Genomic DNA, 15397 nt, shown 5'->3' with positions numbered 1-15397 from the left:
TTAAGGGTTTAAAAAAAAAAAGATTCAATTAACTTTTTTTTTCTCTCTCCCCATAGGAGAACAGGGGATAAGGGAGAAAGCAAAACTCTTGTAACAAATGCACATGGTCAAACAAAACAGGTTCTTATATTGGCCAGGCCCAAAAAGATTTATGTCATTCCCCATCTTGAGTCTGTCACTTCTCTGTCAAGAGATGCATGACATTGTAAAAATGTCTAATAATTATAAATCTGATCACATTGTCTACTTGTAGGATATACTCAGTAGTAACTGTTTATCTGAGCTTTTTCTTTTTCTCCCTCCCAATAGGTATGGTCTGAATATGCGTTGCTTGGCAGCTCGGGTCAACTACAAGACTTTGATTGTCATCTGTGCACTTTTCACATTGGTCACAGTCCTGCTGTGGAATAAGTGTTCCAATGATAAAACTATTCAGTTTCCAAGAAACTGGAATAATGGCCTGAGAGCAGATGGATTAGAAAAAAGAACAGCTGCCTCTGAGAGTGACAACAGTGTGAACAATGCAGCCAGACAGCAGCCTGAAGAAGCGTCTCCACAGGAGCAGCAGAAGGCTCCCCCTGTAGTTGGAGGCTTCAACAGTCATGGAAACAAAATCTTAGGACTCAAATATGAAGAAATTGACTGTCTGATCAATGATGAACATACAATTAAAGGAAGGCGAGAGGGAAATGAGATCTTCCTCCCCTTCACTTGGGTAGAGAAGTATTTTGAAGTTTATGGAAAGATGGTCCAATATGATGGCTATGATCGGTTTGAGTTCTCTCATAGTTATTCCAAAGTCTATGCACAGAGAGCACCTTATCACCCTGACGGAGTGTTCATGTCCTTTGAAGGCTATAATGTGGAAGTCCGAGACAGAGTCAAGTGCATAAGTGGTGTTGAAGGTTGGTGTTACTACCCCTAAATTCTTACAAGTTGTCATTTAACAGGAACTAGAGGACTGATGGCCTTTGGTCTTTCCAACCGTCATACTTGACAGAAAAAAAAGCTACTCTTCCCTCAGGTCAAGATGGAGCCCTAGATAGCCATCTACATGATATGATTTCAGGGATTTACAAGGTCCCTCTTGCCCCAAAATGTCTTCCATCCCATCCCAGGTGCCCAAAGTTCAAGTGTATAAATTGCTCCTGTTTCCAGAAGGCCACTGTTAAAAGGTAGAATTTGTTTATCAGATTAGGTTGGTGTCACCTTGAAAAACAGAGGTAGGCCCTTGCCAGGTTAAGGAGAAGGACAGATTTCCCCTTGGTTTGGAGTGGGTGGAAGGTATTAGGATGCTACTAGAGGCTGGGAAGCAGGAGACAAGAGTCAGAATGAGGGGGGCTTTTTGGTACCTGGCAGAAAAGCTGTGCTACAGTACCCTTGTTTGACCTGAGCGAGTATGAATTCGGCTAAAAAAAATCAGAGAAATAATTCTGTCTCTTTTAGCTAGTCCTGATCTCTCACTTAAGCTTTAGTCCAACATTCCAAACTTCTATGTCCTCCAGAATCAATGCAGATGTCAGAAACTGAGCTGTAGTTTTCCCTGCGGCCAATATATCTTGTCCCCTTCCCCCACTTTGGTCGATGGTGCCCCGGCTCTTCCATGGCAATAGGCTTTAAACTCCAAAATCACCTAACTCTGCCTTCTGTTCCTTCTCCAGGAATTTATTAGTTACCAAGTACTTTTTTTTTCCCCTAGACCAGTGTTTTCATCCAACAGAAAGAACTTATAGCAGAAAAGCTCAAACCTCTATCAAGAGCAACACCTGCAACTTAAGTTTTTTAAAAGAGTTAATTGGGGTAACTGAGAGGTAAAATGACTTGCCTGTGGTCATATAGCTCATGTTTGTCAGAGGCAGAACCAGGGCTTCCTGCCTTCAAGGCAGGCTGCTCTGTGCTGTTGGGGAAAGGGGGGGCGGGGTTGTGTGTGTGTGTGTGTGTGTGTGTTTTTTTTAACCCTTACCCTTTGTATTAGAGTCAATTCTAATCTTCACAAGGGCTAAGCAGTTGGGATTAAGTGACTTGCCCAGGCTCACACAGCTAGGAAGTATCTAAGGTCATATTTGAATCCAGTTCCCTGACTCTCTATCTGCTGTGCTATCTAGCTGTCCCTTTTTTATTTTATTTTTTGCCAATTGCTGATAATTCTTTCATAATATCTCCTGAGATTTGTGCCCTCCTTTCCATTTTTATTCCCTCGAGTTTAGCTTAGACTGGGTGTTTTTAACTTAGGACTTAGAAAGTTGAGTATTTTGATAACTGCATTTCAATATAATTTGTTTCCTTTGATTTTTATCTTATATTTTACCTTATGCGTTTTCTGAAAGGGGGCTCATAGCATTGGCTTTACCAGATGCGGGGTTGAGGGGACTGAGGTATGACACAGAAAAGCTGTTTAAAATCCCTACTTTAGATCCTCATTATATTGTACCTGAATTACTGCAGTCACTTCCTGATACTAGCTTTATGACCACAAATTAACTCCCTGAACTCACTCTATGAACCTGTTTCCACATCTGGAAAATAGATATCATAAATGTTTAGTATCTGTCCTAGAGGGTTCTTGTAAAGCTTAAGTGAAATAATGTATGTAAAGTGCTTTGTAAATTTTAAAGTGCCATATTATTTCTAACTGACCTCCCTTTAGCTAGACCTGCCCATTCCTACATGTCCCCACCAGATTAATCTTCCTAAAATATTACTTTCATGATGGCATTTCCCTGTTTGACAGCCCCCAGAAAGGACCTAATGTTTATGAGCTCAGACCTAAACTCTGGCTCACTTCAGGGCTTTCTCAAAGAAGCAGAATGGTGCTTTAAAAAAGGGTACAAATTTGGAGTTAAAACTCTAGGTTCAAATCTCATCTTTGACCGTTATATCCCTGTAACTATAGGTAAATCCCTGAACCCCTAATTCCCTCATCTGTAAAATGAGGGATTTCGACAAGAATTATAAGGTCCTTTCCATTTCAGTCCTATGAACCCAGCAAGGGCAATTTCTGGAAAAATCTGAACCATTTTCTCTAATTTTCTTTACCCTTCCCTCAAGTGATAAAAATTATTTTCATTTTATGTGAGCTTCCCTTTTTGGCTCCACAAAACACTGCAGCAGTTAAATCTCACTTCTGAAATCACTTATCTAGCAACCTTGACTTGCTGGATGAGTGCTGAGAATCTAGAAAGAACTTTTTTTAAAAGCCTCTGAGTATTAATAATAGATTTCAAGTTTAAGCTCTAAAACAATGCTTATACACTTGATTCATGAGAGAGCCCTTAGGCACTCACTCAGAGCCTCCTGGTACAAATTTTAGGCACAGTTCTAAGGAAGTTATTTACCTGCTTTCCTATCCCAGAGCAGAATTAGAGTTTATTGGAAGGAAGTAGAAGGACTGATCTTCACATTAAAAAACTGGGCACATTGCCAGCAGCAGGGAGTGGTACCTCATAACCTAGAAGCAAAGAAAAGGGCTGGAAACTTACTTTTTAAAAGCAGGTGCAAAGGCTCTAAAAGCCTGGTGGTCTCTCTGGTGTAGGGATCGCATTACTGCATATTGGCGCAGGCTACTGGCGGTGCATCTTTGTAGTACAGCAGTCATTGATCAAGTGATGACTGTGAATCATTAGAAAATGCTCAATTTTGCTCAATCTATTCTTTTCCAGAAGGCATGAAAGTGGTTCTAGACATAAATATCTCCCTAACATTGTTGTCAGCGTTTCCTAGGCGTCATTGTAGCCCAGCCCTGTCGTTATAGCATTTGGCCAATTGCCTAATGCTCAAATCAGAGAAATTATTGATGCACCCAAAGACAGTGCTATTCCGAGTGTGAGCAGAGAGGAAAGGGAAAAGAAGCCTGGGGAGATGATCCCGGTTAGTAATGCATTCCATTTTTCCCATGCTCTAAGTGCGCAAAGTAATTCATGAGCAGTTGTGGGGGTGCAGGGAAGCTTCTCCCCAGCACATTAGCTAGTGAGAGTCATCTCTGTCTGCCTCTCCTCCTCCCCCTCCAAGCATGACTTGGATGCCCTGGTCTTCCTCGCCCCAGACCTACGTTTTCTGCTCCCCTCTCTCCACACTCTCAATGGCATTTTCCTTAGGAGCATCAACAGCATCTCTGAGCATTAGCCTGTATACGGTCCCATTTACAACAGTTGTTGTTGCTGCCATCTCTTTGTTTCTAAAACAAACTGTCACATATCTCGTTTTGCCCAGCTTTGTGTCTGTTTCTGGATCAGTTAGTGGTGATAGGGAAGGCTGTAGATAACTAGTATATAGCCAGGAAGAAGAGTTTAGACAATTATAATAGGAGAAACCAAGTAATTCACTTATGTGAAATAGCTCATTTCCTAACAGTGCTAAGTAAGTAAAAGAATAAGACCAGAAGAGCTACTTTCTTTTGACCAAACTGCATCCTTAAAATCAACGATAGTAAGTTATTAGAATGGCATGAGTGAAAAACTTGGTAAATGTTGCATAATTCCATTTTAAACATTGTCAGTGATTCTTTTTTTTAACACTTGCCTTCTGTCTTAGAATCAATTCTGAGAGGGGCAGCTGGGTAGCAAAGTGTTGACCTGGGTTGAAATCTGGTCTCACTGTGTGACCCTGGCCCAGGCACCTAACTTCTGCCCCTCTTCTTTCTTAGAACTGATAGGCAAGGCTTTTGTTGTTGAAGAATCCATTCCTTTACTTTGGTAAGGGGCTGCAGACTGCAGGGTTTGGGGCTCTAGGCTTTGTGCTGCCCCTGCCACTTGAGATACCTTAAAGATAGGATAATTAGTCAGGAACTAAACATCCACAAAAATATTAAGTATTCAATTATATAAATACTATTTTTTCATGTTTTCAAGGTACTATTGAACTGCTTTTTCTTTAGACCACTTCATGTGTCCTTTTCAGAAATTCTCTATCGTTCCCCCATTCTCTCCTGCATCAAAGATTACCTGTCAAGACCCCCAGGGGCCGGACCTTCCCCTCCATTTACTAGTACCTTGTGCCGCCATTCCTGCGAGCGCCAGACTGGGCTTCTCACAGATGTGCTGGCATTCTCCTGGGACACCTTCGTCCTTTTTACCAGCCTCCCCAAAGCCTCCATCGAGACCCTCCTCCTCCTGTTACCTCTTTCCTAACTCTTCCATCCTGTTCCAGTTCTTCTGAACCATCAAATTCTATCACTGACTTAGAAACTGCCTCACATTGTGTCCTGTTCTTCTGTTTCTACCACAGAATCATGATTAGTAGTTTATATTCTCTACTTTCTAAATTGTAGTGATTGATCATTTTAATGCAGATTAAGTTACTCTATGTAAAAGTACCTCCCCCCTTTCTTGATTGACAAACAGAACAAGGCAGCTAGGTAGCATAGTGGATAGAGCTTGGAGTCAGGAGGTCCTTGGTTCAAATGTGGCCTTAGACACTTCCCAACCGTATGACCCTGAGCAGGTCACCTGAGCAAGACCCCAAAGTCCTATCCCTTACCACTCTCCTGCCTTGGGATTGATGCTTATTATGAATTCCAAGACAGAAGGTAATGGTTTAAATAAACAAACAAACAAACAAATAAATGAATAGGCAGAACTAGAGGGTTAATGATAAGCCTATTCATTGCTGATTTGTGAACTTCTAAAATTACTTTTCAGATACTTTATTAGCCAAACTAAGGGAAGGTGCTTTCTTTTGTAGTCCAGGTAGATTGGGGAGCTTTTTTGGTTTTCTTAGGTTTCTGTAGTATTTCACTTTTACCTTATCAGATTATTGAGCCAAAAGATATTGAAACAACTTTTGGACTCCTAATAAACCATTATCTTTTCATTGATATGGCATAGTAGACCTCTTCCCTAATCTTTAAATGAGAATGGACCAGAGGATCTCCAAGATTTCTTTCAGTTCTAAAGCTGTTTCCCATAAAACAGACAATAAAATATAAAGGCCCTATTACGATCCTGTAAATCTGTAAAACTTTTTTGTATCCTTTAGAAGACCAACCCATTCACAGCTGGGTGGCACTGTGGGCCTAGCGCTGGGCCTAAAGTCAGGAAGACTCATCTTCCCAAGTTCAATCTGGCTTGATTTACTCACTTGTGTGTCCCTGGGTAAGTCACTTTGCCCATTTACCTCCCTTTCCTCATCTGTGAAATGAACTAGAGAAGGAAATGGCAAACTACGCCAGTATCTTTGCCCAGAAAACTCCAAACGGGGTCATGAAGAGCCCAGCATAACTGAGAGACAACTGAACAATCAGCACCAGTCCATCTCAAAGTTGAGCGGGCGGCCACTAGATGGCACATTTGTTCATTTCAGTGCTCCCCCTGCCCCCAGACAGGTTTGTATTACCCAGAACCCAGCCATCTTGGCAGTGTAATAATAATAATGGGTGGGGGGACAGCTGGGTGGCTCAGTGGATTGAGAGCCAGGCCTAGAAATGGGAGGATCTGGGTTCAAATTTGACTTCAGACACTTCCTAGATGTGTGACCCTGGGCAAGTCACTTAATCCCCCATTGTCTAGACCTTACCACTGTTCTACCTTGTAACCAATACACAGGATTGATTCTAAGATGGAAGGTAAGGGTTTTTAATAATAATAATAATGATAATAATAATAATAATAATAATAATAATAATAATAATAATAATAATAATAATAATAATAAAGATAGTCCACATTTATGTAATGCCTTAAGGTGAACTTTCTTTAAGTGGTCCCTCTAAGTAGGTCATGTATTATCCCTGTTTTATAGATGAGAAAACTGAGGCTCAGCGTATGCAGCCAGTCTTTAATGAATTTGTATAAACTCACATTATAATTAAAATGTAGCCATTTAATACAGGTTCAACTGAACTTGGAGAAGAATCTACTTTGAGAACAAGAAAATAGAAATTTTGCTTGCAGCTAACAAATCACAGCCTCTACCTAAATTCACAGATTATGACTCATTCCTAGTTTCCTTAAAACTAAGCGACACTGGAAGCTCCTAGTCTTGTTGGTCTCCAGTCATTTCTACTACCTCTGGTGACTTGCCGTTGGTGCCAGGCAGAGGCTTCTGATATTCACAAACAACAAAGTGTGTCAACTGTTATATGCTATGTAATTTCTTGTAATTTCCCTTGGTCACTTAGAATGGATAGGAGTAGAACATGGCAATGGTTCCATTTTTTTTTTCTTTATTAGGGAGAAATTGGATGCAGGACAATCAGAGAAAGTTGGGCAGGAACCCAAAATGTGGAACACCAGATATATTCCCCTCCTCACTGTTTTGTTCCTCTTTTCTCCTTTCTACTGCTTATTTCTAGCCTGAATTTAACTTCTAAATTTAAGCACTAAATAATGAGAATTACTCATCACCAATTTCTGCTTTATGCTAATATTTGCCCACATGCCTAAAATCTCCCTTCTTAGAGTAACCTCCTCATTGATATCACATATGTGGTAAATAATATCATACAGATGGGCAATATACCACATTTTTAACAGTGTGTCATGTTTTTCAGGAATTATAATGTGGAAGTAATAATAAAATAGTTGACATGTATACAGCTCTTCATATTTCATTTTATATAGTATATATACATTTAAAGGTTTAACTCAGAAATTAGACATCACAGTTAAGAAACTACATTCTCTTACCCATCCTCGTATGTTTTAAATGCCCTTATTTTTTTAAATTTTGTTTCAACAGCCTTATTTTAAACAAGTGCTTGCAAGAAAAGTTTACACTTTCTTTGTCTTTGAAAGTAATTGACAAAGGGCAGCTAGGCGGCTCAGTGAAAAGAGAGCCAGGCCTGGACACAGGAGATCCTGGGTTCAAATGTGGACTCAGATGCTTCCTAGCTGTGTGACCCTGGGCAAGTCACTTAATACCAATTGCCCACCTCTTACTGCTCTTCCAATACCTAGTATTGATTCTAAAACAGAAGGTAAGGGTTTAAAAAAAGGAGGTAATTGATAATATCCAAATCTTTAAATTCCTTGAACATGGCTAACATTTTTAGCAAATATTTTAACCATAAGATGCTATGTTTAATTATTAGACCAAAACGACTTACGACAAGAGTGAATAACTAAATTATTACAGCATTCAATAACATTTCATGTAAAAAATCTTGACATGATATCTTTGGTAAAATTAGATATTTGCTTCCATGCACAAACTTTTAAGTATATGAAACTGAGTTACAGAAAACTTAATATCTAGAAAAATGATTAGTCCTTAAAAGAACACTTAATTTATAAGTAGTGTTGTGTTGGAAACAATAGTTAAATAGTCAAGGGCTTCTAGGTAGCTCAGTGAGCCAGGCCTCTGGAGATAGGAGATCCTGGGTTCAAAATCTGACCTCAGACCCTTCCTAGCTGTGTGACCCTGGGCAAGTCACTTAACCCCTATTGCCCAGCCCTTACTGCTCTTCTGCCTTAGAACCAATACACAGTATTAATTCTAAGATGGAAGGTGAGGGTTTAAAAAAACCACCAAGTCACAGGGGGAAAAAAAACAGTTTAAATAATTATAAAAACAACATAATTTACTTTTTTAGAGCAAGGTTTTTTCTTGATCAGAATCATTCATTGAAAGTTGGTAACAGTGTCATAAAACAGTGAGGAGTAGGGTACAAACCTGATTTTTAAATGTATTGAAACATTTATTTCTCTATTTTCTAGGTGTACCACTATCTACCCAGTGGGGACCTCAAGGCTATTTCTACCCAATCCAGATTGCACAGTATGGTTTAAGTCATTACAGCAAGAATCTAACTGAGAAGCCCCCTCACATTGAGGTTTATGAAACGGCAGAAGACAAGGACAAACACAGTAGGCCTAATGATTGGACAGTGCCAAAGGGTTGCTTCATGACTAGCGTGGCTGATAAGTCTAGATTTACCAATGTTAAACAATTTATTGCTCCAGGTAAATTATTTATCTTATTGGAATGTTTGCTACTTTTAAGGTGATTCACAGTAGATAAAACTTAAAAAAAAAAAATGGTTCTTTTTAAATGGATTTGATGGAGTTTGGTTACTCCCTTATTTTTTTTTCTGTCTACATGTTTATATTTGCAGTATTTCCAGCACATGTGATATGGTTGTATCCAGTAGTCAGTCTGCAGAATCTTAATTTTTCGTAATTCACAGTAATGATATCAAATATCCTAGCTGTTACCATAAAGATCTTAAGAGGATTACTGAACAAAATACAGCAACTAGTAATAATACCTCTAAGCAGGAGTATTAAATATTTAAATACCCAAAAATCATCAAACAGGATATTCCCTTGGGAAGGAACAGCTTAAAAATTTGGACCTGGGAAACAGAATACAAGTATTCCTCCCATATCACAGGGGTTAGGGGTGCAGTGCCCCCACAATCTAGAAAATCTGTGTAAAATTTTTTGGCCCTCCATGCCAGAGAAGATTGAATTTTTTATTTTTTCTTTTAATGGGAATATTTACAGCTCCTTATTTGGCATTTGGTCATAGGCTATATAGTTTCTAAACTTTTTCTGTGTGTCATCTGATCTTTGCATGTCATCTGTGGCTTCCACAAAACTCCCCCAAAATTCCCATGTAATTTCTTATGCTGACTTGTGATGGAGAAAAGTTGTGATATGGAAGGGATACTTGTATTTACTCTGGGATAGAGAGCTACAAGAGACTTTTGAAATCATCTAGTCCAACTTTGTCATTTTAAATATATGAAAAAAGGAAAATGATCTCTTTTTTAATATTTTTTCTTATTTTATTTCACTTTTTTCAAATTTTCTTGGGGAAACCATCCCCAAATTTCCCAATAAAAGCCAGTAAAAGAATGTGATCTAATTTACAGCTCTAGCCTTCTGTAGCTAGCCTTTCAATAATACTTCTTTTCCACCAAAGAAAGACAATTTTAACAGCATTTGAGTAGAGTGTAAAATTGCTGTTAACTTAAATAGAGTAGTAATATAATATTGTATTTTTATAGCTGACTGCAGGTGCTGGATTTCTCTGATGCATCTACATTTGAAAGTTTAAAAATCCATATCTAACTTCTCACTTTACTCTATAAAGAAAGAATAGCTGAAAGAGGTTAGAGAAAATGGAACCACACCAATTAGATATACTATAAATTTGTGACATAATCTCACCCAGAGCCTCATTACAAAAAGACAGCTGTTTTACATGTCTCTAAATGATTCACTGCCTCTCAACAACAATTTTTTCAGACCCTCCTCATCCCTCTTCAAGCCCCTGGTTTCATTCTCCTTCCCTCCCCTGCTGCCTCCTTAGCTAACAACCTTGCATCCTATTTCCAGCTCTCTTTCAGGCACAACCCTGTCTCATATGAAGAAGTGTCCCTTCCCCTTGCCGAGACAAACCCTGCTATGTGCACCCTCGCTGCCAGTCCTCTTTACCATCCTCAGAAGAGTGTCCCTTCCATCATTCTCATCCTCCCCTTCTCTACTGCCTCCTGCCTACAGATGTGCCCACAGTTCCCCCTATGCTTGAGAAAGTTCACCAGATCCCGCCATCCCCACTGGCTGTCTCTCTCTCTGTCTCCTTCCTTTCATGACTAGAGTACATTCTGTGCCTCTCTCTCCTTTGCTCCCAGTCTCTTCTAAACCCTCTGAAGTAGGACTTCCAGCCTCATCATTCAAATAAAATTTCTCTCTTCAAAGTTACTAGTGAGCTCAGCTGCCAAATCTAATAGTCCTTTCTCTCAGCCCTCATCCTTCTTCAATCCTCCGCAGCATGTGACACTGTCACCTTTCCTGAGGATGCTTCTTTCGACAAGTTTTCCTGACACCACCCTCTCTAAGTGCACCTCACTAATTCCCTCTCCTTGTTGACAAACCGAGGCAAATCATCTAAAAATCACCCAGAAAACTTCTCCACGAGCCAAACTTGCTTTTGTGTCAAGCTATTCAGAATATGGAGCCCCACAAGAAAGGTTTTAGGAACAAGATAAAAATTAAAGGTTGCCCGTTATTTAGACTGTAGTAAGCACTCATCAGTTCATTACTTAAGACTACAGTGAGTCGATTTGTATTTTGGCCTTCACAGTCTACAGATTACTCTACCCTCACTAGAGGATGAAGATAGAATATAAAAGAAATCCCATAACCTTTTCTCCTCTTAATTTTTATCTTCTAAAAAGACACAAGGGTATTCCTGACAACTTTTCCTTTAGTGACACGTCCAAGTTGCCAGCAAAAATTTCTTCATTGTCTTTTTAAAGTAATGGGCTCATTAATTCTAATGGATATTGATTAGTGGAGAAAAATACATTACATCCTTATTAATGAGGCTGTCTTAGTAAAGAGGGAAATGTTGCATAAAATTAATTTGGTCTTATAAGTGACTTTATTAATGAAAATGCTTTCATATGACATTTGAATAAATCCAGTATATTAAAAAAATATCATTTTTAACAATTATTGGGGAAAAACAAGGTGAAGGATAAAATACTGCTTCTTCAAAGAAGAAATGGATTAATGAAAAACTGCTACAACTTGAACCCACACAAAAATAAAAACAAATGACTACTAGGTCATAGTATTTTTGTTTGTTTTGTTTTTTTTAAAACCCTTAACTTCTGTGCATTGGCTTATAGTTGGAAGAGTGGTAAGGGTGGGCAATGTGGGTCAAGTGACTTGCCCAGGGTCACACAGCTGGGAAGTGTCTGAGGCCGGATTTGAACCTAGGACCTCCCATCTCTAGGCCTGACTCTCAATCCACTGAGCTACCCAGCTGCCCCTAGGTCATAGTATTTTTGAAAAGCCAAAATATAAATTCTCATTAGATTGAAATTTGTAGTGATTTATTTAGAACAAAAGAGAATATAATGAGGTATCGAGGTGGGTCAGTGAATAGGGATCTAGGCCTGGATGACAAGAGGTCCTGAATTCAAATATGACCTCAAATACTTCCTAGATATGTGACCCTGGGCAAGTCATTTAACTCCAATTGCCTAACTCTTACTGTTCTTCAGACTTGGAACTGATACTTAGTATCAATTCTAGGGCAGAAGGTAAGGGTTTAAAAAAAAAAACATATGACACCTGAAATCATGCAATCACTTTCTTTCCTTCAGATGAAAAGAGCCAAAACCGAAAAAATAAATAAATGTAGCAGGAATTATATTCCCAGATTGAGTCTGTATTTTTAACTGTCAGTTGACAAGACTCTATGAAGCAGGTGCTCAGTGCCCAGCAGGTTACTAAGTTTTGGAGATACAAACTAAAACAAAAACATGAGCCATCCCCCCTCGGGGAGCCCACAGTCCTGTGGGGGAGACGGCATTCAGACAACTGAGCACATACTGTGTAAATGGGAGCTGGTTGTTGTCTAGTTGTGTCCAGCTTATCTACTTGCTGCATGTGTACATGTAAGCTTTAAAGCTTGAAGACTTTGGGGACACCCTGTACATGTGCATATGCGGTAACTATCTTAGTTGAGTATTTAATGGCTCCTGTTTGGAAGGGTCACTAAATATTTTTAAAAACCAAATGTGAGACAGCTATACTTCTGAGGAAGTATCTACCTATGTAATGTATTTATAGATGTATATAAGGAAACTAGTTTAAAAGAATGAGAGCATAAAGGTAGAACTAGAATTCTAATAAGCACAATTTAATCTTTGCTTTACAAGCTTTAACAGAGTTGACACGAACTACGGTACAGAAATGCTGCTTACTAAAGACCTTCTGTTGACATTTATCGAGCTAAAATTACATCTGCTCTCCTAGAAATGCGAGACGGTGCCCTGCAGCCCTCACCGGACGTGAGCTCGATGCTCGGGCTCCTTAGCCAGATGCAAACACCTCTTTGGAGGAATTTTGCTAGCCATTTATGCCCTAAAATCAGGGGATCTTTAGTTCCCAAAATCTATCCCAGCAGAACTTAAACTGTGCCATCGGCTTCTAAACAGATTCGTCATCAATAAGTCCTAGTGCCCGGGTTGTGGGGGTTCACAGAACCAGGAGAGGGGAAAGGGTTTCCTCTCTACCTATGCAGAAAGCGGCTGCTCAGCAAAATCAGGATTTTCTTGAGGTGCGTTCCAGGCAGAACAGAAGATACAGCATGTCCTTTAGGCCACACAAACCATTGATCAGTCAGTAATAGGTTATAGAAAAAGTTTGCCGAATACCTTAGCACCTTGTCCTTAATCCCCTGCAGTGAGTTGAAGAAGAGGAGGAGGGGGTTGGGAATATTGAGAGGTTTTTTTTAATATTAAAAAAAAAAAGCAACTTTGGACTCACCACTTTCATTATTTTTTCAGGAGAAATAATAATAGAATGTTAAAAATGGAAATGTTTGTTTTAATTTAGGCATCCATTTGTTATATCAAATACTCTGGAAACAGTCTGATTTGCCTTTTATCTGGTGAAGTTATTCCAGTGTGGTTTTTAGGAAGAATTTCACTAAAATGTTCAGTTTATGAGTATTTTTCCTAATCTGCTTTTTGTTGTTATGTGTGTTTGTGTATCCTCCTTCCAGAAACCAGCGAGGGTGTCTCTCTACTGCTTGGAAACACGAAAGACTTCATTATTTCTTTTGACCTCAAGTTCCTGACAAATGGGAGTGTGTCTGTGGTTTTGGAGACCACAGAGAAAAACCAGCTCTTCACAGTACATTATATTTCAAATACTCAGCTGATTGCTTTTAAAGAAAGAGACATTTACTATGGCATTGGGCCCAGAACTAGTTGGAGCACTGTCACTAGAGACCTGGTCACTGACCTGAGGAAAGGAGTGGGTCTCTCCAACACAAAAGCTGTCAAGCAGACCAAAATAATGCCCAAGAAAGTGGTTCGGCTCATTGCAAAAGGGAAAGGCTTCCTGGACAACGTCACCATCTCCACCACGGCTCACATGGCCGCTTTCTTTGCCGCGAGCCACTGGCTGGTCGCGAACCAGGATGAGAAAGGCGGCTGGCCCATCATGGTGACGCGCAAGTTAGGGGAGGGCTTCCGGGCCCTGGAGCCCGGCTGGTACTCTGCCATGGCGCAAGGCCAGGCCATCTCGACCCTGGTGAGGGCCTACCTGCTGACCAAGGACCGCGCGTTCCTGGAGTCGGCTCTGCGGGCCACGGCGCCCTACAAGTTCTCGTCAGAGCAGCACGGCGTGAAGGCCGTCTTCATGAACAAGTACGACTGGTATGAGGAATACCCCACCACGCCGAGCTCCTTCGTCCTGAACGGCTTCATGTACTCCTTAATCGGCCTCTACGACCTCAAGGAGACGGCGGGGGAGAAGCTGGGGAAGGAGGCCCGGCTGCTGTACGAGCGCGGCATGGAGTCCCTGAAAGCCATGCTCCCCCTGTACGACACCGGCTCGGGCACCATCTACGACCTGCGGCACTTCATGCTGGGCAGCGCGCCCAACCTGGCCCGCTGGGACTACCACACCACCCACATCAACCAGCTGCAGCTGCTGAGCACCATCGACGAGGCGCCCGTCTTCAGGGACTTTGTCAAGAGATGGAAGAGTTACCTGAAGGGCAGCAGAGCCAAGCACAACTGAAGCTACGACCAAAGCGCGTTGCAGCCCTGCTGGCCGCCGGAACCAGCAGGCTTTACGGCAAAATAAAGGCACATTTTAAAAGGTCGCATACTAAGTTTTTATGGACTGTTTTAAAGAAGTGGTCCTTAAAAGTGAATCCAAAATTATCGCATTCCACAATGGGGGGATCAAGAAGAGTAAGTGGCTTTTGTAGTGTGAGGGCGAAATGAAGGCTGCCCCCTCGACCTTGCTTCCCTAGAGTCCGGTTTGATTAGACATGCCTTAAAAAATTCACACTCAGTTTGGGGAAGCATCATTTTCTTCTTCTATGAAAATGATTAAATAGCCATATAGTCCATCCGTCTAGCCCTTGCCTGAAAATTTAGTATGTGGCCTCTTTTAAAATGAAGTGATTTATTTATGTGTATATTGGAAGCAGAGGAAAGAAAAATCATGTGCTGGAATGAGGTAAATGTCTACTTACTTCTAGACTGGATAGTGGACTGTGTACATCTTTTTAAAAGATGTTTCTTTTCTATGGAATAATTTTGGGGGGAAACATTTGTTACATTTGGTATACATGGAGAAATATTTTGAGCTTATGTTTTCTTGAAATGTATAAATTAAAAACATAAAGCCAGTTTTCTGGCTTCAAAGTTACATTCTGTAAGCACAAATAAGAATGAAAATAGTTGACTGCACAATTGCAAAACTACCATTCATGTTGATAAAACTTGATCTCCAATCAGTTGAAAGTTTGATCATCAATCAGTCCCCCCTGCCTTAGTGTTGGGTTCTTTTTGTCACTGTCTGGGATTTTGTATTTCAGATTATATTTAAGAATTCTGTTTGTTTTGGTACCGCATTCTCCGTGAAACTTTATTGTCGGTCTACATTTGTAAAGGATCTCATTTTCAGAGCCCATAGAAAAA

At 40.2% G+C, this 15397-nt stretch overlaps 1 protein-coding gene across 1 annotated transcript; it reads left to right on the top strand.

Moving 5' to 3' along the window:
- The first annotated feature begins 316 nt into the window (after window positions 1-316).
- GLCE (glucuronic acid epimerase) lies at window positions 317-14544 on the top strand. The gene is made up of 3 exons (XM_044662397.1): window positions 317-905; window positions 8652-8897; window positions 13462-14544. The coding sequence occupies exons 1-3, from the start codon at window positions 323-325 to the stop codon at window positions 14484-14486; spliced, it is 1854 nt and encodes a 617-aa protein (XP_044518332.1). The 5' UTR covers window positions 317-322; the 3' UTR covers window positions 14487-14544.
- Window positions 14545-15397: the final 853 nt, after the last annotated feature.

Source organism: Gracilinanus agilis, chromosome 2 (genome assembly GCF_016433145.1).
Source record: "Gracilinanus agilis isolate LMUSP501 chromosome 2, AgileGrace, whole genome shotgun sequence".
Classification (NCBI taxonomy): domain Eukaryota; kingdom Metazoa; phylum Chordata; class Mammalia; order Didelphimorphia; family Didelphidae; genus Gracilinanus; species Gracilinanus agilis.
The sequence above is the reverse complement of the archived record's forward strand: the minus strand, read 5'-3'. Positions and strand labels throughout refer to the sequence as shown.

Excerpts from the sequence above, each read along its gene's own strand:
- GLCE (XM_044662397.1), top strand. The coding sequence starts at position 323 with ATGCGTTGCTTGGCAGCTCGGGTCAACTACAAGACTTTGATTGTCATC. Across the intron at positions 906-8,651 it reads GTGCATAAGTGGTGTTGAAG|GTGTACCACTATCTACCCAG; the intron begins GTTGGTGTTACT and ends TCTATTTTCTAG. Across the intron at positions 8,898-13,461 it reads TAAACAATTTATTGCTCCAG|AAACCAGCGAGGGTGTCTCT; the intron begins GTAAATTATTTA and ends TCCTCCTTCCAG.